This window comes from Crocodylus siamensis, chromosome 2 (assembly GCF_052110815.1).
Source record: "Crocodylus siamensis isolate JL-2025a chromosome 2, ASM5211081v1, whole genome shotgun sequence".
NCBI classification, from domain to species: domain Eukaryota; kingdom Metazoa; phylum Chordata; order Crocodylia; family Crocodylidae; genus Crocodylus; species Crocodylus siamensis.
The window spans coordinates 233,016,531-233,038,065 of NC_143396.1; the positions used below are offsets into that span (position 1 = coordinate 233,016,531).

Sequence of the window (21,535 nt, forward strand, 5' to 3'; positions counted from 1 at the left end):
TTTTTTAAGCAAACAAGTCCTCTTGCTTGTAGCTCACAGCTGGACACATTTCAGCTGGGCTAGGTTTTACAAGTGAGGATCTATGCCCAGGTGTAGAATATAAAGACAACAAATCAAACCAAATCAACATGTTCTTGCTACTAGCACCACCTCAAAGCACCTTCCTAAAATATTCAGCCTCTCTCTCCTGTGATGTCATATTAGTTTTAATTCTACAGCAAAAAATATGTAAAAAAATTGAACAACTTTCAGAAAGAAAATTCTTCCAACCCTACTTTAAGCATCATAAAGAAACAAAACCAGATTCACACACAATTTCTTTTGTACACATCACATAGTCTTTACTCACAGTACCACAACTCAGAAGTTCCTAGCCTTTGTTGAGCATCTCTATGAATGTTTTCAAAGCAGCAGGCAAGGATTTAGTCACTCCAGACCATTAAGTTAATGGCGGAACTGGGTAGGGTTATAGCCCGCCACTCTAAAAGCATGCTCCTCCATGTAATTGAGGCCAAGGTATTTAAGAGCAGGAGGTGTGAAGAAAAGGACTTAATATATCTGGAAGAAAGCCAAGACTAAAGATCTACTGATGGAGCAGTTTGAACAAGTTCTAAACTGCAAGCCCCCTTCAAACCAAAAGGATGCAGGATACATAAAAAGGAGCTACCGATATTTCTCACCACCGATATTTCTCACCTCTCGCTCTCTCTTCCCCAAAATGTAATTGAGCCACAAAAGGAGAGAGAATAAGACCATAAGGGATTTCACATAAAAGTCCTTGCTCCAGGAATGGTGTCTCACCATAAGTTGTTCCAATCAAATAGTTCTGAATAACTATCACTCTTAAATGGTCACAGCCCAGGACCAAGTTTTATTTTGTAGATGGCAGCCACCTGGGGTAGGGACAGGCTGTTTTTATCCTGGGCAGGACACGGTCAGAAACCGACATAATAATCTGGTGTCTTTGTCCATGAGCTTTGGGATGATCAAAAAAAGAGATAGGCAACTTCAGCATTGTGACAACTGAAATGTACAGAAGTGCAGTGGGAGTAGCCTGAACTGTTTTCCTTAGAGGCTTTTTGCCAAGTCAGCAGATAATCTTAAATCTCTCTGCCTATCAAGATCTGACTGGCATGAGGACAGTCTCCAGGAACCCCAAAGGATCTCAGCACGTGTTCATTTGCAAGATGAATGCATGCTCACATGGAGGAGGGGTAGGATCTTCAGTCTACTAGCAACTCAAGCATGCATTTATCTGCTTCAATATGATTTGTGAGCCCTTATATCAGTTGGTTCTCAACCTCAGACTCAAGGCAACTCTGGACAGACTCGAGATTCCCCCTTGGAAAATGCCAGCTCTTCATTTTCATTCATTTTTTGACTACAGAAAGATATCATGAGAAGTTTTTCTGTTGTGAAAAAAGAACTCAGAAATCCATAGTTGTGGTCTATTTGAAGTCCCTGGGTTTGACTTCTGAATCCTGTCTGTAAACATAACAGTGCCAACATTGTGTGGCACTTGTTGAAAGAATCTCAAGGCATCCTAGGGTACTCTAGCACCCTGGTTTGGGGGGGCAGGGGGAGGGGAAAAAAAAACACTGCTTACATAATGGAACACCTTCCAGCTTCATTTAGATTTTACCTTAAACACGACAAGAAGGATACAGGAACAATATTGCTCAGTAGTAAAAAGAAGCCCCCACTGAGGTGGAACACAGCAAGTATTTTTAATACCTTCTTCACAGCATTATACAGCAACCCCAAGGTCTCTCAGACCTGCCTAAGAGTATTTCAAGAAATGCAAACTCTTCCATTTTGATTGTGAGCTGTCTGGCATTAGAATGGAGGATATACATTATGGCACAATGATACTCCTTAAATTCCAAGAAAGCTTTCGCCACACCCACCTCTTTTATACCTTTTATTATACTTTGAAAATGTTCATCATATATTCCATGAAATCAGAGAAAAACTGACTTCCTATGACTTGCTTTACCTTCTCTTTTGAGTAGGCATGCAAATTATTAGTAAAAGAAAGAAGTGACTCATCACACAGCCTCATGCTTCCTTAAAAGGCATGCTGCATCCGTGGCTCTAGCATTACCTAAACTCCACCTGTTTAAGTTCCTATTGTTTGCAACCATTTCCTGATGTTAAACCCTCATATACCCCATGCACACACTTCATTCCCAGCAACATTTCCCTGGCTGTGTTTTGGCAACAGGATCACATGATTCTTCAAGCTTCTCCAGAACTACCAAGAGCCCATTAGTTGTTCAAGAGGTCACTAGTTTCAACTGCAACTGCAAAACCTCCTGGATTTCTCTCATCTGGACAATTCTCTTCATTTCCATTTTCCATCTTCCTTTCTGGCCAAGACTCAGACTCATTTGTGCTTGCGAAGAGGATGGTAGCTAGATGTGTGGTGCTCCTTCAGTTCAAACTCATTATGGCCTTCCCTGAAAGCCAGAAAAGAAGAAGTGTCATTAGCATTTAAGAAAAATAAGATCATGCAAAGTGGCCCACTCAACAGCAGCAACTACAGAGGGTACCCAAGTAAAAGTATAGCTATGCTGCAGCCTACAGTATAGTTCCAATGAGTTTGCTTGTGTACTGGAGCCAGTTTGGCTACATTCATTTGTTGCTCTGCCCAGGCTAATACACTTTACTGAGAGGCAGGGTAGATTAACCTGCACTGAGGACCGTGCAACTGTGACTATATTGTGTGAGATACCCAAGATGACTCAGGTGCTGTTACACTGCACTGTAGTCTGTAGTGTGAACATATTACTGGGGATTGCTTCTTGGGTTATGTTTGGCTATGAGAGGGGTTCTCCCTAAAACTACCATTTGTTGTATATAGATTGAGAGCTGAGAGGTTTTATTTTTTTTAATATCACACTAGTAATTCCTTTGTGAAGGGGGAAGACTTCCAGATAAATCTAAAGCCTCCACTCCATCTTCTGACTGCTAGCAAGAAAAATAACAAGAGTTCCTTGCTTTCTGAAAGGTTCATGCTCAACATCATTAGTGGTCATTTTCAGCACCATAATGAAGGTGATGCCATTACAATGCTAATGTGTACTGCAGAGGCTAGAATCCCTACTCAGTGGATTTCTCTTCTGTTACATATGCAGCAAGTTGAACAGAGGCAGGCTGGGTTAGGCAAGGACACAACCCTGGTCTGCAGCACATGGCAAACTGACTTAATACCTTGCTTTTGTTTGGCCAACTGTTCTTTAAACTTAGCTAGCTTCACTTGTACATGGCTCTGCAGAGAGCAATGCTTGGAGCAAAAAAATATATTAAATAGTAAGAAACGTGTTACAAGCCTGGAAATGACAAAACACATTTCTTGCTACTATCCAGTTTCCATTTTAGGCTAATTTTCAGCTTCTGTACAACACTAGCCTTGGGAATCAAGCAACTTTGATATTTTAAAAAGAGGAATAAATGTACGTAAATTAGAAGCCAAGATTGATGAAACACTGTTCTAAGGAAAATAATTCCCCAACCCAAAGATTGTTACGCTGCCAGAAGTCAAAAAACTTTAGGAGTTGGGTTTTTTTAAAGAGTTAAAAAACTGTAGCTACTGTATTGCTCAACTGCAAACTAGAAATGGTTGATAAACAAAATGGAGACTCCAATTTCAAATACTCCAGAAACACCCCCCGTCCCCCAACTAAACACCAAAAAAAGTCTTAATTTCAGGTCACAGGTTCTATCCTTGTAAATTTCCTTTGTTTTTGATTTTACCTGGTCTCTGCCAGCAACAGCTGGCCATGAGGCCTGTGTGAAATGGCTAGTATTTGCTTTGGATCGGCTGATTTGGGGGACAGCAATTCAAATCACTGTCCCAAATCAATTCGACCAAATCTGATTTGGAGATTCAGCTGCTGCTGAATCTCTGAACCAGCCAAGCCCATCCCCCCCCCACCAGCCCAGCAACAGCTGCCCTGCCCACCCCAACTCCTGGCACTTGGGAGAAAAAGGCACCCCAACTCACTGGGTGCTGCTGTGTAGGGGGCAATCCCCACTGACCCACACTGCATGGGTCCCCCCCAGCACCTCGTGGCTGCCCCATCCACTGCAGCTCTGGCCCTTTAAGAAAAAAGCCAAGAAAACCCCCAGACTCACTGTTTCTGCCAGCAGGGGGGTGATCTCCACTGCCTACCATGTGGGGGGCTCTGTATGAGCCCCACAAAGCCCTGAGGCCACTGCAGGAATGGTGCATTCCGGGGTTTTGGTTTTTCTTCTTAAAAGGGCTGGAGCTGCGGCAGGCAGGGGTTTGGGGGGCTCGTGCAGAGCCTCACATGCAACATGGGGCAGTGGGGGGCAGCAGGGATCACCCCCCGCCCAGCAGCACAGTGAGTTTGGGCTTTTCTTTAAGAGGGCCAGGAAAGCAGGCAGGGGTCCCCCATGGTCCCCCCCCCCCCAGTTCCCCTTTCTCTACCACCTACTTACCAACTCAGTCTGGCTGCAACTCCCTGCTGCAGCCACAAGGAACTGTCCAAATCACTGTAGCTCTCCAAATCTTTTCTGAAGATTCAAAGAGCTTCGAGTCAATTCAGACCTTTTAATTGGTCCTGATTCAATTTGGATTTGAAGATTTCGCCACCGAACTGGGCTGAATCTCCTCCGAATCAAATCACCACCCAAAGCTTTGCGCGGCCCTATTATCCATCAACATCAGCCAACCATGGGAACAGCCAGACCTGAACAATAATCTCACTTATTTGGCCTCCAGCAGAAATTAGTTTCAGAGATAGGCATAACATCCTCATAATACACTTTAGCTTGCAGTGTTAAAGCAGGGAAGGAATACTTTCCCTGACCCCAGTTTTATTTCTGATAATGGTGCTTGTAAGTTCCAAGTAAGCTAATGAAATAAATGCCCAATGTTGGGGAAAAAAAATCATTAAAGGGTTGGCAACTTACTGAACTATTCAGTTCGTTAAATTTCTCCTTCTGCTAATGGACAAAGGATAGTTACTTGTATAAGAATTATAAACTTGGTGTAGAAGGAAAAGGTTTATCTTGATGCACATTTCTATCCAAAAGATCTCAGCCCAGTTACCGGAAGCATCGCTGGCAGTACAGATCATCATCACAGTCATGACAACGTAATGTGGCATCTTCATTGCAAATGCAGCACCATGGCAACTCCTCCTCATTACTGTCTTCTGCCTCAGCCATCAGACTGGGTTTCTTAGCAGTGGTTATACTGGCTGGAGCTTGACTCTAATACAAGAAGAAACCAGATTAAACAAAAGTAGGTGACAGGCTGGGATAATGCACAAGAATTAGACTGAACTGGAGCTTCATGGATCTTCTCAGCTTGCACACAAATTGAAGGCAAGGCAGCAAGAGGTTTTACAGAGGGCGATTCTGTCCAGAAAAGACACTCAAAGGACTTGCACTTGCAAAAGATACAGGGCTGTTCAATTTCTGGCGGGGGGGGGGGTGGGGGGGGGGGCGGCACACCCTGAGAGGCACAGACCTCTGGGCTGCATGGGCTACAAGCCCTCTGGGGTCTCTCACCCACTACGCAGGTAGTGCAAGGAAACTGGCATTCCTCCCCAGTGCAGGTAGAGTGAGCAGTGCAGCATACCTCCTGGCCACATGCACGTGACCCCCTCTTATGGTATGGGCAGTCCAGCTTTCCCTCTACTGTGTGCAGCACCCTCCTGCTGCCCAGCCCTACCCTAGCCTTAGAAGTAGAGGCAGGAAGCAGAAGCAAGAGGAGAAGAGGGGAGCCTGGAAACTTCTGCTGCCACAACAGCAGTAGTAATGGGGAGAACAGCAGATAGGCAGGAGAGCCTGGGGCTGCATGTTAACCCCTTAGGGGCCAGATATGGCCACAGGCTGCCAGTTAGACAGCCCTGTTCTAATATACACTGGCTACAAATACTCACACATTATTTCAATATCACTCTACCCTCCAAAGCATCCAACTTTTGCTGTATCAAGTTCTGCCCAGTGAACTAGCCAGGAGTCAAAGGGCTGGTTTGCATATAGATTATAATCTATTTTTTTTTCCAAATAAAGACTAAATTCACACACTCATACTTAGTTGTACATTCATCTTTCTTGACAGGTAGGTAACCATTCCTGTCTGTCCAGTGTCAACAGCAGCATCTACTCTGTGTGTCAGGCACTGTACCAACTCACAGAAAAAGACATCTTCTGATAAGAATGGCTGATGATCTACATTGCTCAGGCACACCAGGTGTAGAAGTAAAGGTAGTAACACTAATCCCATTCTATACTGGAAACTGAAGCAGAGGTCTTAGGTCACTTGCAAAAGATTACACAGAAGGCCTGTGGCTAATCCAGGAGCCGAACTCAAGATCCATGTCAAAGACTAACGCCTTACTCACAAGACTATCTAACTCCTCTCGTTTATGCTGCCATTATGGTAATAGCCACAGCTAAAAACTAACCTTTCCAAGTGCATATTTGGGGAAAAGCATGAAAATATTCTTCACACATCATAAGAACAGATTCCTAACAAACATGATGATAAAGTGGTGGGTTTTGAAGTCTAACACACTTACTGACATTTTGATAACACCGATAATTAAAGATATTCTTGGATTTGAAACATGCATCGCAGTGACACATATTACAGATTAATTTAATGCTTACAAACTACTTTAGAGAGCGTGTGCCTCTAAGTAATAAAAAGTAAATCAGCCCTGACTACTTGGCATCCCGTTACTAATTCCCTTCATTGGATGTAAGTGAGAGCATGCACTTGCTTACTGATACAGTTTCTAGACCTTATCCAGCTGCCAGGGGGTGGGAAAGGAAATGACAGCAGCTGCAGCTCTGATTCCAACCCCAGTCAGGGCCAGGGCCAGAGCTGGAGCTGCAGCAGCCGCTTGTCATAACCCCCCCACTCCATACTCAAATCCAAGATGAGCCCCTCCCCATATTATGGTTTTAGGAGTCCAAAGCACAATAAATACTGTGCTACAATACCCTCAAGATATGGTGGATGTTTGTGTTACAAAGAAATGTGTTGTGTCAAGAAGCTAAAAACGTCACTTGACAAGGGTTCGACTGACTTGCCTTCTGCTTTGCTTTCTTGGGTAGGTTCTGCTGCGAGACTCCAGGCTGGGTGGTTTGATCTGGAGGGATGTTGAAACCACTCGCTTCATCCAGAGCTGCTTCCTCTGTGAGCTGGTAACAAGTGATGACAAAAAAAAAAAAAAAAAAAAAATTGTCTTGTTTCAACTGTCCCCCTACCCCCAGCCTAAATTTCCAAACTATCATTAGAGCCAGAAATCCGATAGGAACAGAACCTGCCTCTACAAAGAGAACTATATCGCATGGTCTCCTGTTTGAGGGGGCATGGATATAGAACGAGCAACAACTGAATGGGGGAAAGAAGTTAGGAGAGGGAGAGAACATGAGTGACAGGACATAAGCACAAGAGACTTCCAAAGTCCTGTGTAGCCTATGACTGGCTGGGCCTTATATTTTGCTGCAAATTCTGAAGATACACTAGGCAAGGGGGATGGAGAATTCGGACTGGAAGTCATTTAATTACCTAGGAAGGACAAGTTACCACAACAGTGGTAAGTCAGCTGGAGTGAAAGACACACACTGGAACAGAGAAGCCAGGGCCACTAGACTTAACTGACTGGGTCACAGAAATGTTCTATTATCTACTGAAATCAAGAGTTAGTTCAAATGAAACAAAAAAGACACAGGATGTTCTTTGTGCCTGCTGAACCACTAACAAAATGACTTGGAATTAATTAAAAAAAGAAAGCAAGTAAAGTCCTAGTATCAACTTCTAACCTGCTTCAGGACTCTCTGAATGGCCTGCTCTTCATCCATCTCCTCATCGCTGTCTGGGAGTTTATAGTCATCCAGAGTAACTGCAAGAAGTATGGAAAGTTATGAGACTATAGTGAGTTAGAATAGCATCTCTTCCCAGCTCACACACTATTCTGAGCAGTGAGTTGAACTTGAGGGGTGCACCAAACCATAACCCAGTACTGGCTCTGGCAAAGCCAAGAGCAAAGCATGTACGTAAGGAGGATACAGAATGATTGAGGGGTTTATTTGGAAGGGATATTGCTTTGTCTTATGGGAAGAGAATCTAACTCAACCACTGTGCTCTCACGTCTGCTCTCTTCCAGCACTGTGTTCTTCCCTGTTACTCACCTCTCTCAGGGTCCTGGCCTCTGAGTACTGCCAATCTCTTCGCAACTTCTAGAATCTTGTCCTGTCTAGTGTTCTCCTCCCTTAGCTCAGCAGCAGCCTCTGCTAGAAGTTTATTCTTCTCCTCCTCTAGCAGTTTTGGGTCCAAATCTGTAATGGAGATATCACTCTCATTCTTGCGATTGAGATCATTCAGAGTCTGGATATTAACAGCTGGAAAACAGGAAGAGAACACATAGGTGTTACAGTAGCAGTCCTCCCCTCAGCACAGCCTAGGCTATTAAAAGAACAGACTAAGAGCACACATCTCATTTAATAATAGATGGACCACCAAGGTTCTGCTGCACAGGTCCCCGTTTTCCATAATGAAAGTTACACTGTATCAGGGCCTTCACTGAATGGTGACCAGAGAAATGAGTCACACTGCAGTTCTCAGTGGGGTTCCACAGAAGAGAAACCATTTGTAGAAGAACTCACCATGGCAAGTAAGAAAAATTTAACTAAACCATAAAGGACATTGGGCATGACGGTATCGCCAGACCTTGACTACTAACACAGGCTGTGTAACACAGCACTGAATGGCTGGAGGTAGCATTTTTTCCCTCCATAGTGAGCAGCTGCCTTCAAAAACTAGAAATATTAACCAAACAACATTACCCTTGAAAAAGGAAAACACCTTCAAGCCTTGATCCTCACACCAACTGACTTTGAAAAGGCAACCTGCAAGAGGCAGATAGTAAGAGGTACCTTGTGACTGGACTCCTGGACTACACCACTCATCAACAGCCACTTCCTCAGCAAACTGAGTCAGTAGGTCATTGGTCTGCTGGACCTGTGTTCTGGTGTCTGGGGGCTGGTGAGCCTGGAAAAGAGAAGGGAATTGTGGGAGACAGAGGAATGGAAGAGTTAAATGGATAATGGTTAGAGGCAAATTTAAAATATGAAAAGTTATTTGAACCCTATTCCTACTGGGACCAGATGACTCCATTGCTGGAGGTGCAACTGGAGATGATCAGGATCTGGTTTCAAGTGGGGCTGAACACCCTCAGCTCCAACTACAGACACCAGACTAAACTCAGAATGGAAATGAGTCAGAAACTGCTGAGATCTCATCCCAGGTCTAATACCAACTCATATCATGGCACACTTACATTTAAGCAACTAAATAAAACTACCCAATTTCCAGAACTGCTCAGCAATCAGGCAGAAGTCAACAGAGAGGCTGTTGGGATTTGATACTAATGCTAGGTTCCCAATTACAAACAAACACTCTGGGACAAAGCCTACTTAAGTTTTACAACTATATAAAACATGTTGTACTGTTTTTCTATGGACCATTAAAAGGAATGTGCCAAGTTAAAAAATAAAGCTTATGCTTTTTCTTTTAACTGAACACATCTATATTTTACATAAAATGTTACATTATTTATAGTCTAATATGCCTTTCTCCCAGCTTTCAATTAAAAATATTTAAACACATGCCAAGCCAGAGTCACTAAAATTTCTGCTTGGTTTCACTTCAAAAAGTTCTTAAAAAGGTAAAACATTACTTTTTTAAAAAGTAATAGAAACATTTCAATTCAACTTCAGCTCTGCAATTGATTTATTTTATTAATTCATGCAGAAAACCCATGCTTTTGGCAGAATGTCACCCAAAAGCATCTCTTTAAGGTGGTTTTAACCCCCACTGAATACAATAGTTTTCTCCAATATTTGAGTACTGTCATGTCCCGTTTTCTAATATCTCATGGAAGCCCTGTTTGATCATTGATCAATGACTGCATAGGTCATAAAAATCTTTTTTTTTGGATAGGTAAGCTTCTGATATTTAGGGGCACATGCCATGCAGTAAGACCCATATCTTGTTTTTGGAAGGCAGAACATAGGAAAAAGACTTTCCAGAGCTGTGGTCAACTGTGTGACATGGGACAAGACCTCCTGGTAACAGAGTGTCCAGGAAGTGTAGCAACCTAGGAAACAGTCCGAGCGAGATGCTAAGAACTTCCTTGTGTGGCAGGAGAGCAGCAACACTAGGCCCCAAACTGTTGCAAGAGCAGAAGCCAACTTGCTTCTTTATATTAAATAGTTCTTTATGTAACTCTCTCTAAATAATAAAAAAAAAAAAAAAAAAAAAAAAAAGGTGTTGTTTTCATGCTACAAACCTCACCAAGATACTTTAAACTGCATGTGGCACCTCACTTGCCCCAAGCCAGCTCAACTGCTCCTTCAGGCACAAGCTACAGTGAGCTTAGTCAATAGCTATTGCAAATTCCTTAGTGGCTGAGAAGGTTAACACACTGGACTTTCTGCTTGCTGATCTACAGAAAAGCAGCATCCATTTAAGAGCAGTGTCTCTGTGCTTCTATTTCAGAAAAGAAAAAGTAATCCTTCTGCTTAAGACACATACCCTAATTTTGGAAAGCTGATTTTGGGGAAAAGGCAGTATGTGGAATGCAAGTAGGGCATTGCCTTATATTCAGGACCCATCAGAAGCAAACTTTTTCCTGTCTTACTGTCTTCTTTAGGCTGCCATTTACTTCACCACTTCAGACATTTATTAGTGACAATAACAATGACATTACATATTACAGCTGTCTTCATCCAAGGATTTAAAAGTATCTGTAAAAACTGCATCACTTATCTGGGGTAGTCAAATAACATTATCCTTTTTATAGATGGGAAAACTAACAAAGGCTAATGGGTGGATAGTTGGAGGCATGGAGCACCCACATGTCCTACTGCCTCCAACAGGCATTAGGCATTCTCAGCACCTCTAAAAATTCAGCCCACATTCCTTCACCTTATTCTGCATCAAAGTGGATCAACCACTAAAGTGGGAATAGAATCCAGGACTCCTGATGCCAGCATCTCCCGTCCAAGCAAAGCTCTCTCTCTCAAGCCAAAAATTCTCACAGACAAAGAAATTGCACTTTACTGTAGGAGTCTTATCTGCATCTCAGACATGGGGCTGCTTCCTTTTCAGCCCCTTAAACTAGCTATCATTTGTTTGGCAGCACCACAAGGACTAGGTGCCCTCACTTCAATGAGGTACAACAGCAATACCATAAGCAGGGAGCAACTTCATATATTTCTGAGGTGGTATGCCAGACGCATACAAATAAAGCAGGAAAGGGCTGACATTCCTCTGAAATCTCGTGGGACACCACAACTAGCATGCAAGGTCAGGAAGATGAACTGGAAATAACTGACATAAGGGGACTAGATCTTACCGGTCTCGGAGCCTTGGAGGGTAGGACTCTCCCCTGTAGGGCAGCGAGGCGGTCCTCCATTTCCTGTGTAGATGGAACAGGTTTGCAGGGGTCATGCTTCAGTGCTGCGAGCCTAGATTCTATCTCAGCCTGAGATGGGATGGACTCTAAAATTCAGACCAAGATGTTTTTCTTTTACTAAAGGCAAATGGGTTCATTTCATCTGAATCACTTGCATTTTATTTTTCTTGTTAGAATAAAGGATCTAGACATCTAAACAAAGTCTCTCTCATCCTATTAATTACACCCAGAGAGATTATGAGTGCATAGCATATTGGCATCAAAGTACAATCTACTGCTTTCTGATGAATACCCACTCCCTCCTACATATGGTGAAGGCAGCTGGAAGATTATCAATTTCATATGAGCTCACAGGACCAATACACCTACAAGGGAGAAAGTGAAATGAACACAGCACCCTCATGTTTCAGGAGGCAAAGTGTGCTGCTGTCTATGCACTGTAAGAATGCAGGGCTAGAAGGGATCTCCTGGGTCACTGACCCCAGTCCCCTGACACTACAGACACCACTCATATAACCCCAGTCAAAGACAAATCAAGCTCCATCTTAAAACTAGTTAAGTTTCTTGCCCTATGAGAGACTGGTTTCAGACGCTCCCTGGGACCATGTGCTGAAATCAACTCTCTCTTTTCAGTTCCTGTGAGGCAAGATTGATGAGAATGGGATCCCCTGGAGCCCTGGTGCAGTCCAGACAAACTGATCCCGTGTGTAACCTTTGGCATAATGCTATGGCCACACAGAAATAGCAGTGTGATGGCCCCCGATTTGCCTTGTTTCTCTTGCTATCATGCACAAAAATAGCCCCAAGACAAATATAAACAAGCAAATTATTTTACTGTGTGTGATACTTAGGTAAGAACTGCACTGAGCAAGTCAATGAAAACTCAGGAGTCCAAGACAGCTAAGCCAAGGATATTAACCCAGGTAGCCAAAAGGTAATGCTACATGCTTTGGTAGGCCAGGCAGGGCCTGGCTTCCATGGCCAGCTTTCTCCTACCAATTCCCAGGCGCACAGACTAGATTACCAATACACAGGTAGTTGTAATAGCATCATCCACTGCTCCTATTCTGCATCTCACAAGCTGCAATAACCACTGCTTCCCCACTGAGAGTCTCCACAGTCCTGTGACACTCACTGGGCTTTGTGTCCTCCTTGAGCCTCTCCAGTCTCTCAGCAATAGCTCTGTCCTCTTTTGACAGCCCCTGATATTTGGGATCTGCTGGGCCTTGGAGTTTTGTGGGTCCCTTTGGCTGCCTCTTGGGCTGGTTCTGCTTTGCTTCAAGAGCTGCTACGCGCCTGGGACAAGGAGGGAAAAAGCAGCAGAGCTTGGAACTCAGAAGATGAATTCTGAAGACATCTTCTGTGAGCCCTTCTGTAACAAATGTTATTTGGGAAAAGACGCTATAGAAGAGAACAGGGCAAATGCTTTTATATTCCTGCTCCTGACTTCAGTAGGCTAGATTTAAATCTGGGGCACTAGGGGGAAGAGATTATTGAACAGCAGCAACATAAAGTGGTCAAACAGTGAATGGCAGAGTTGGCAGTGAAATGCAGAAATTTATGCTTTTATCTCGCAGATGAAATCCACAGGTGAAATCCAGGCAGAAGGCAAGGTAGAGGTGCACTTTATAAACCAGCTGAATCAGAGATGCATAAACTTAAAGTTGAATCCAGCTAGACCATAACAGACAGAAGTCATTAGTATCTAGAAAACTGTTTTACCAGCATTGCACAACAGCTGCTGGTCTCAATCCAGTCCTAAGCAGTCCACATCCAAGACCCTGCCTTCTGGCAATTTCAGTAGAAAAGACAAGGACCAAGAGGAAATGCAATGAAACAACCAAATGAGCAGAACTCACTTTTTGTAGTTCTCTGGTGGGGACCATCTTGCTGTGCTGCTTTGAGACACCCCTCTGGGAAAAAAAAAAATCCCAAATGTGAAGCACAGCACAGAGGCACATGTCTGAACTACATGCTTCTTTCACATACCCTCTCTTGTTCAAACCTATGGGATCAGAATGTATGGTTCAACTGCATTCATCAGCAGCTGCATCATACAATTCCTTTCAAAAACCAAACCAGATGGCATCTGCCCAGTTTCTGAAAGGGATTATGTGGAGGTTGCATATGACAGCAGGAAACTGGACTCAGTGACTCAGCCTTCTTACTTTTTATTCCCATCTGTACTGCACAAGACTGACTTAGTTTAAAATGGCTATCAATGTTACAATATAAAGCAGTGGTTTTCAACTTTTTTTGGTCGGTGTACCCCCAGCAGCCAGTGGAGAAGCAGGGAGTCCCTCACCAGCTGATCGAGGAGCGGCAGGGTGGGGGGCCCCCCACGTGGTGTGCAGCAGCAAAACTGGAAGTACCAGCAGTAAACAGCACCGGCAAAAACAAGAGCACCAGCGGCACGTAGTATGTAATGCCTCAATGTGCTGGTACCCCCACCCACCGTTTCTCTGTGCTGCTGCTGTATGCCCTCTGAGGCCTTCCCAAGTACCCCCCTGGGGTATGCATACCCCCCCCAGTTGACAACTTCCCTAATAGAAAGGATCTGAAACACCCCCTCTATCTTGCAGTCCATCTCCAAAGGCAGAAAACAAGAGGAAACAAGTTAAGGTTCTAAACTTTCCTAGGTCACTATCAATGAACAGCCTAGGGGAAAAGATTCAACTTAACTGGCTCCAAATACAGAATTATATAACATGCAAGGGCTAAAGGATTTTATGTAACTACATATTGCAGAAATAGTTATATAATACAAATTATAATATCCAACTATCATCTACTACAAAGTATAATTTGTAGTAGACAATAGTTGGATATTATCTACTACAAATATGCTTAAATACAAGGTGATTAACACTGCAACCTTTCCTGATATTTATGGAAGATATTACATCAATTTCACAACAATTGTTTCCAGAGACCCCAATAAGGATAAGCTCTACATTGAGCAAGGCACTGTAGAGATAAGAATGAAGGCCTGGGCTCCATCACAAAGAGGTTACACTTCAAGGCTCAGATTCTGCAAGGTGTTGTTTGGGACAGAACTGTTTGCTTAATGGAGCCCTCAGTGACACAGAGCAGCTTGCAAGATCAGGACATGAACATACCATTTGTCTGCTCTAGTGAACAAGGAAAGAAAAAACATTTTTCCACTGGGACTTCATAGCCTTTCCAGCCTATTTCACTGTTCCTGTTCTGAGATATTAAATAGATGAGAGTAAGGGTCGCTATCTTTGGCTGGTTGTAGTCTGGGCTCTGAGGCTTTCCAAGCTGGGAGGCCAGGCATATTTTCTCCTTTAAAAAGGAAAGCAACCCAACAGTATGCTTACAGATCATAACTCAGCAAAACAGGAAGGGCAGAGTTTTAGAATACGTTCAATTTGCCTTAAAGGCAAAAGTTCCGATAACTGTAGTCTTCTGGATAAATTAATGGACAACCCAGGCAACTGCAGGTCAGTGAAGGACTATCTTCTATTGGAATCCAAGATAGGACCAATACAAGTATGAGTTTAGGGTGGAGTTATTAAGAGGGAAGTGGGTAAAAAATCTGCATTTGACACAGTGCTGAAACAAGAAAAGACAGTAGATAGAGACAGTGCCCAAGTCTCTCATCTTACCCAGTTAGCAACCCATGACATTGCTTGCACACCTTCTGATGAGTACTCCCACACCGGGGAACAATGGCACTGAATCCAAGACATCCTGAGCAAAATGCCCGCCCACAGTTCTTACATCCACACTGAGGAGAGAGAAAGAGAGACAGAGTACTGAAAGTGCATCAGCACCTGGCCGCAACAACTCTAGATGTACAATGAGTCTCTCTGAACAGGGACCACAGGGATACAGCTTTAGTATTGAGTACTTCAGAGATATTCGGGGAGTTCTAAGGTTTGTTTGTTTTTTTCTTAAATATTTCTCCAAGCAGGAATGGTTTATCCTAGCTAGTGCACCTACATACACAATATAATGATTCTCAGCCTTCAACCTTCAGGGCATAAAAGGATCAACAGCTAGAATTGGAAATATCATTCTCTTGTGAGACAGTGCACAGAGAAGAGTCTCTCTCTCTCATCCGAAGGTCGTGCAGAAGAGTGGGTGACGCAACCCACAAGCCTTTTTTGTTACAGGAATCCCTACCACTTTAACTGGCAAGAGATTAGTTTCTGTGCCATTGGTATTTAAACCCCTCCCACACACACACTAAAAAGCCCCTGAAAGCCACCACCCACACCCAGAGAGCCACGTTAGGGCATGGGGAACATGTGCTTCCAAATGAACACACTCAGTAGGGTCAAGCTTAGGTCTGGAAGGCAGCAAATAAGAGGTGTAGTTGGCACTCTGCACTCAGACCCTCAGAGTGCTGGCGCTCCACAGAGCACCAATCAAATACTGCTGCCTGCCTGGCTACTGACCTCCTGGGGTGCCACCCTGACCTTTTATCCCTCGTGTAAGGCAGACTTGCCTCTTTCTTGAAAAGAGTGAACTTGGATGCACAGCCGTAGCACCTGTTCTCCATGGCAGGGAGGCAGGCGACTGCACCCACAGGAACACTTTATCCCAGGGAGGTCCCGTCTTGGTCCAGAAGAACCATGCAGGGCTGGCGATGGTCTCTGGAGCAGCCCAGGCTGCACAGCACTGGCAGCGCAAACTGGCTCCAAACTCCTTCAGGAGAGAGAAAGGGAGGAGGAGACTGCCAGCCCCCCCACTAACTAGCCTGCTGCAGCCTGTGATTAAGGGGCTATGGCTACTGACTACTCTTTATTAGCAGCACTAGGCTTTGCTCCCTCAGATGATGACTATTGCTATTAGGTCTTTTACTACTGCTAATGCTATTACTAACGCCAATACTATCACAGCTACTCGCACCCCGGTGGAAAGAGCTCAACACTCGAACACCCTCCCTCGGGCGGCGCAGCTGCAACCACACGTGCTCCTTGGAGGCTAGCTGCAGCCGCGCCCCGCCCCGCCCCGCGCCGCGCCCCACCCCCGCCCACAGGTAACCACAGCCCGCGAGGTCTGGACCCAACGGCACCTGGGGCAGCGCCAGTCCCCCTCCAACAACCACGCCAGGATAGGACAGGACGGAGCAGACCAAGACCCCCGGGGAGTTGCCGCCAGCCGCAGCCGCAGCCGCCTCACACAGCAAAGTACCTCAGCACCCGCCGGCTACCCAGGGCTCCCACGGCCCACGGAGCCGCCGGGGCTGCCGGGAGTTGTAGTCTCCCCCCCCCCAGCCACCGCCGGCAGACACTGCGGACCGAACGCCTCAGCACTACATTGCCCAGAGCACACGCCCGCCGCGCACAGCCTGGCGGGACCCGCTGTTCCGCCTCGCAGCGCTTCCGAGATGGCCGCGCGTGGCCCGGCGGGAGTTGTAGTCCGATGCCCTCCTTAGGGCCCTGCCGATCGCGGGCGAGGCTGAGGCCGCAGAGACTACATATCCCAGCAGCCAGTGCGCAGGAGGCTTGCGGCTCGCGGGCGGTCGCGGCGATGGCGGTCGATAAGGAGATGTTGGAGCGGGACCTGTACGCGCTGTTGGGTATCCCGGAGAAGGCGTCAGACAAGGAGGTCAGGGCCCTTCCCGCCCCGCCGGGTCCCAAGGCCCTGAGGATGGCGCGGGGCAGCGACCCCTGTGGCGTGCTTGCTCTGCGGCCGCTTTTATCCCCGCCCCTCCCCCTGCGCTGCCCCGTCAGCTTCTGCCCCATGGTTACATTGCGCATGCGCTCTGCCCCCCTCCCCACCGTGCGTGACTTCACAGGATCCCTACTTCCCTCGTGCAACCTCGACGTCTCCTTGGAGGGGCGGGGCCATGCAAATGAGAAGAACATTGGCGGGCCAGGGATCCCTTAGTCCCCTGGGCCAGGGCTACCTGGTGCAAGGCGCCTGGCGGGCCTAGCCCCGGCACAGCTGCGGGGCAGGGGTGGCAAGGGGCACTGCCAGGGCACGCAATGTGGCAGCACCTTCTGGCCCTCCAACAAGTTGGGGGCACCAGTGGGCAAATCACTTCTCTATGGGGTTGCCAACCCTCCTGGTATGGCAGGGAATCTGCCAGTATCTGCATCAAGCCCGTGGCGACTACTGAAAGTAATCCGGGAGATAGATATTGTGAATGGGTTGAACAGTACAATTAATGACTAGAGGTACACTGATATGTGGATCACATATTGGGTCAGCACTGATATGAGGAAAATTGACAGTATTGGTAATTGCCTTTTTTGGCTGATATGGCCAATAATGTCACTGATAAATGCCCCGTGCATGCGTGCAGCTGTAGCATAGTGTGCAGGTGGCCAGGAGCTCAGCCCAACGGTGTGGAAAGCCGCTGGGTCTGGCTGGTAAATCTGTTGTGAAGGCGGGGGTGGGGCAGGGTAGGGTGGAGGCAGATCGAGGCCCCCATGGTGAGGGAAGGTGTGGGGCTGGGGAAGGGGCAAGGGCAGGTGCTGCACAGCCAGGGTGGAGTGCAGGACAGAGCCACAAGTGGCTCTTACAGGGTGGGGCAGATGACACCAAGTTATGGGGGAGTGTGGTCATGCTAGAAGATAGGTTCCAGACACAGGCAGAATGGGACAGGCTGGAGAGTTGGGTGGACAAGAACCAGATAAAGTTCAACACCCAGAAGTGTAAGATGCTCTATCTGGGGGCAAACAATCCCCAAAATACCCACAGGCTTGGTGGCAACAATTTGACTTGCACCATGGCGGAAAGAGACCTAGAAGTAGCGATCTACCATTGCATGAACATGAGCCAGCAGTGCGCTGCTGTGGCCAGCAGGGCAAACAACACGTTGGCAATCATTAACCGTTGTATCTCATGGAAAACTAAATAAGTGATACTCCCACTGTACTCCACACTGGTAAGGCTGCAGCTGGAGTGTTGTGTCCAAGTCTGGGCACTACACTTCAACAAGGATGCGGAAAAACTTGAGAAGGTCCAGGGAAAAGCCACCTGTATGACCAGGGACTTGGAAGATAAGCCATATGAGGAAAGACTGAGGGACTTGGGCCTCTACAAAGAGAAGGCTGAGAGGGGACTTGGTAGCAGCTTACTGCTACATTAGGGGGGTATACATCAAGAACTCAGTGAACAGCTGTTCACCAGGGCACCCCTGGGGAAGACCAGGAGCAATGGATACAAACACCTGGAAGGCTGCTTCAGGCTCAATTTCAGGAAAAAAACTCCCTCCAGTGGTGGTGCAGTCACCTATTCTGGAAATCTTCAAAAGGAGACTGGATAGTCACCTTGCTGGGATCACTTTACCACAGTTGTCTTTTCCTGCCTAGTGCAGGGGGACTGGACCCGATGTTCTACAAGATCCCTTCCAGCCCCTAACAATCTATAAATGTGCCCCCAGATTTGCACTCGGTATGGGTGGTGGTGACAGTGGGATAGGGACTATGGCAAATTTTGGGGTGGCTGCAGCGCCTCCCAGCTCCACCAAAGCCCACCTTGAGTACAGCCTGGCTCACCCATCGCCTGGAATAGCCCAGGACCACCCCGGCCCCAGCCTGCAGCAGCAGCCCACCCTCACCTCATGAGCAAATCCAGGGTGCACACAGCAGGAGAAGCCACCCCCATTCCTCTCCAGACAAGCCACTCTTGGTTCCATCTCACACTCTGCCCAGTAGCGCCTGTCCCAGCCCCACTCCCTCCCTCACCATGGGGGCCTCGATCTGTGCCCCCCGCATGTCCCCTCCCTCCCCCATCGCCCCTTCCCCCAGCAGACTTACCAGTCAGACAACTGCCCAGCTGCATATCGGCAATCGGATCAGTATTGGCCGATATGGCTCATTAAAAATTGGCCACCAACCCAAAAAATCTGTAACAGTGGACCCCTATTAATGACATTATGTCATGTTGGGGAAAAAAATCTCCTGGGATAGCTTCAGTCAGAGTTGGCAACCCTACTTTTTCACCGCTTGTGGGGTAAGACCTAGTGTAGGGAGTATCTGAAGCCCCAGATGAAAGAGTCTGGGATGGAGGAGGCTTACCTGTAGTATCTGGGGGCATCTGCACCCCAAGACCCCCGGGCTTGGACCTGGACATAGGACGCCTGCCAATGGATTTGGGAGCATGCGAAGTCTCAGGGTGAGAGGTCTGGGATGAAGGATACTTATCCTTCAGCACCGTACACGGCGTTTAGAACAAATGAGTTCTGCCTGCCCTTTTGGGCAAGGGCAGGAAGGGGGTGGCTGGAGTGAGAAGGAAGAGGCTGAACCTCCAGCTGGAGGGATGGGGGAAACAGCAGCTGGCACAGGTTAACCCCTCATGCCTTCAGGCTGCCAGTTTGCTCTAAAGCACAGACTGGATACAAAGTGACAGTGCACCTAATGTAGCTGCTCTTCTGCTCAGCCTAGTGGTAGGATCCAGAGGTAGGTTTGGGTCCAGCTCTTCATTCCACATGTGGCTGTCCCCAGATCAGGAAAGCAGCCGGCTGCTTTATGGTACCTCAGCTGTTCCCTAGGCTCCAGGGTTGTATGGGGACCTGTCTCAGCCTCAGTGTAAATTAAAGCAGCCTCAGGGTTGCTGTAGTTTGTGCATGGCTTGGTGGCCTTGTCTGTGATAAAGCAGTGTCCTTATTTCCAATCTGTACTATTTCCCTCTTTGGGAACACAGGAGCAAAGGTTGAACGTTTCATAGTTTCTAGGGTCGTAAGGGACCTGAGCAGATCATCTAGTCCGACCCCCTGCCATGGCAGGAAAGAGTACTGGGGTCAAACGACCCCAGCAAGATGTTCATCTAACCTCCTCTTAACACCCCCATGGTAGGAGCCAGCACCACTTCTCTTGGAAGTTGGTTCCAGACCCTAGCCGCCCTGACCATGAAGTAGCGCCTCCTGATATCCAAACTAAACCTACCCTGTGCCAGCTTGTGACCGTTATTCCTGGTCACTCCTGGCGGTGCTCGGGGGAACAGTGACTCCCCCAATGCCTGATGATCCCCCCTGACTAGTTTATAACAGGCCACAAGATCCCCCCTCAGCCTTCTCTTTTGGAGGCTGAACAGGTTCAGGTCCCGTAGCCTCTCCTCATAGGGCCTGCCCTGTTGTCCCCTGATCATACGAGTGGCCCTCCTCTGGACCCTCTCCATGCTGTCCACATCCCTCTTGATGTGTGGCTCCCAGACCTGGACATACTACTCCAACTGCAGCCTGACCAGTGCCACATAGAGGGGGAGGATCACCTCTTTGGACCTGCTTGAGATGCATCTGTGGATGCATGCCAAGGTGCGGTTGGCCTTCCTGACTGCCTCTCCACACTGCCGGCCCATGTTCATCTTGGAGTCAGTGATGACCCCCAGATCCTTTTCCGCCTCCCTGCTGACAAGAGGGGAGTTCCCTAACCTGTAGGTATGGTGCCGGTTGTTCCTCCCGAGGTGCATCACCTTGCACTTGTCTGTGTTGAAACCCATCCTATTCTCGTCTGCGCACCCTTGTAACCTGTCTAGGTCTGATTGTAGCCTGTTGCGTCCTTCTAGTGTGCCCATGTCCCCCCACATCTTAGTGTCATCAGCAAATTTGAACCGGGTGCTTTTTACCCCCTCGTCCAAATCACTGATGAAGATGTTGAACACTGCGGGCCCAAGGACCGAGCCCTGCGGAACCCCACTGCCCACGTCCTTCCAGGTTGAGAAGGACCCATCCACTACCACCCTCTGGGTGCAGCCCTCCAGCCAGTTGGCGACCCATTTGACTGTGTGGGTGTCTACACCACAGCCCCCCAGTTTCTTGATGAGAACGGGGTGAGAGACAGTGTCAAAAGCCTTCTGGAAGTCCAGGAAGACTATATCCACTGCTACCCCTGCGTCTAATGATCTGGTGATCTGATCATAAAAGGCCACCAGGTTGGTCTGACAGGACCTGCCGCTGATGAACCTATGTTGGTTGCCCCTAAGCATGCAGTCTCCTGCTGGCCCCTCCTGGATGTGTGCCAGCCTAATTTTCTCAAACAGCTTGCCTAGGATCGAGGTAGGACTAACCGGCCTATAGTTTCCCGGGTCCTCCTTCCTGCCTATTTTGAAGATGGGGACCATGTTGGCCCTCTTCCAGTCCTCCGGTACCT

The 21,535-nt window shown here is 47.1% G+C and overlaps 2 protein-coding genes across 5 annotated transcripts in view; one reads left to right on the forward strand and one right to left on the reverse strand.

Annotated features, from left to right (window-relative positions):
* Positions 1-248: 248 nt before the first annotated feature.
* Positions 249-16,767, reverse strand: ZFYVE19 (zinc finger FYVE-type containing 19). 2 transcript variants are annotated; one of them, XM_090033417.1, is made up of 12 exons: positions 16,629-16,767; positions 15,940-16,139; positions 15,095-15,216; positions 13,325-13,378; positions 12,601-12,761; positions 11,406-11,551; positions 8,923-9,037; positions 8,179-8,388; positions 7,810-7,889; positions 7,075-7,185; positions 5,078-5,241; positions 249-2,459 (listed from the first exon to the last, which is right to left on the reverse strand). In XM_090033417.1, the coding sequence occupies exons 2-12, from the start codon at positions 15,991-15,993 to the stop codon at positions 2,387-2,389; spliced, it is 1,290 nt and encodes a 429-aa protein (XP_089889543.1). In that variant the 5' UTR covers positions 15,994-16,139; positions 16,629-16,767; the 3' UTR covers positions 249-2,386. The 2 variants fall into 2 exon arrangements, with proteins under 2 accessions (XP_089889543.1, XP_089889542.1); XM_090033416.1 differs by having other exon boundaries at positions 16,510-16,645.
* Positions 16,768-16,859: 92 nt separating this feature from the next.
* DNAJC17 (DnaJ heat shock protein family (Hsp40) member C17) overlaps positions 16,860-21,535 on the forward strand; it is a 28,835-nt gene continuing 24,159 nt past the window's right edge. For all 3 annotated transcript variants that reach the window (XR_016440313.1, XM_090033418.1, XM_090033419.1), the window contains exon 1: positions 16,860-17,045. Coding sequence is in view for 2 of the 3 variants with exons in the window: in XM_090033418.1 (XP_089889544.1) it covers positions 16,860-17,045 (186 nt within the window). In the remaining variant the exon portion in view is untranslated. The remainder of the gene's footprint in view (positions 17,046-21,535) is intronic.

Bases quoted from the DNA above. Each gene is read 5' to 3' on its own strand.
- ZFYVE19 (XM_090033417.1), bottom strand. From the start codon at position 15,993: ATGGAGAACAGGTGCTACGGCTGTGCATCCAAGTTCACTCTTTTCAAG. The intron at 13,379-15,094 runs GTAAGATGAGAG...TTTTTTTCCCAG, and splicing joins TGTCATGGGTTGCTAACTGG to AGGGGTGTCTCAAAGCAGCA. The intron at 5,242-7,074 runs GCAAGTCAGTCG...TTCTTGTATTAG, and splicing joins CCAAGAAAGCAAAGCAGAAG to AGTCAAGCTCCAGCCAGTAT.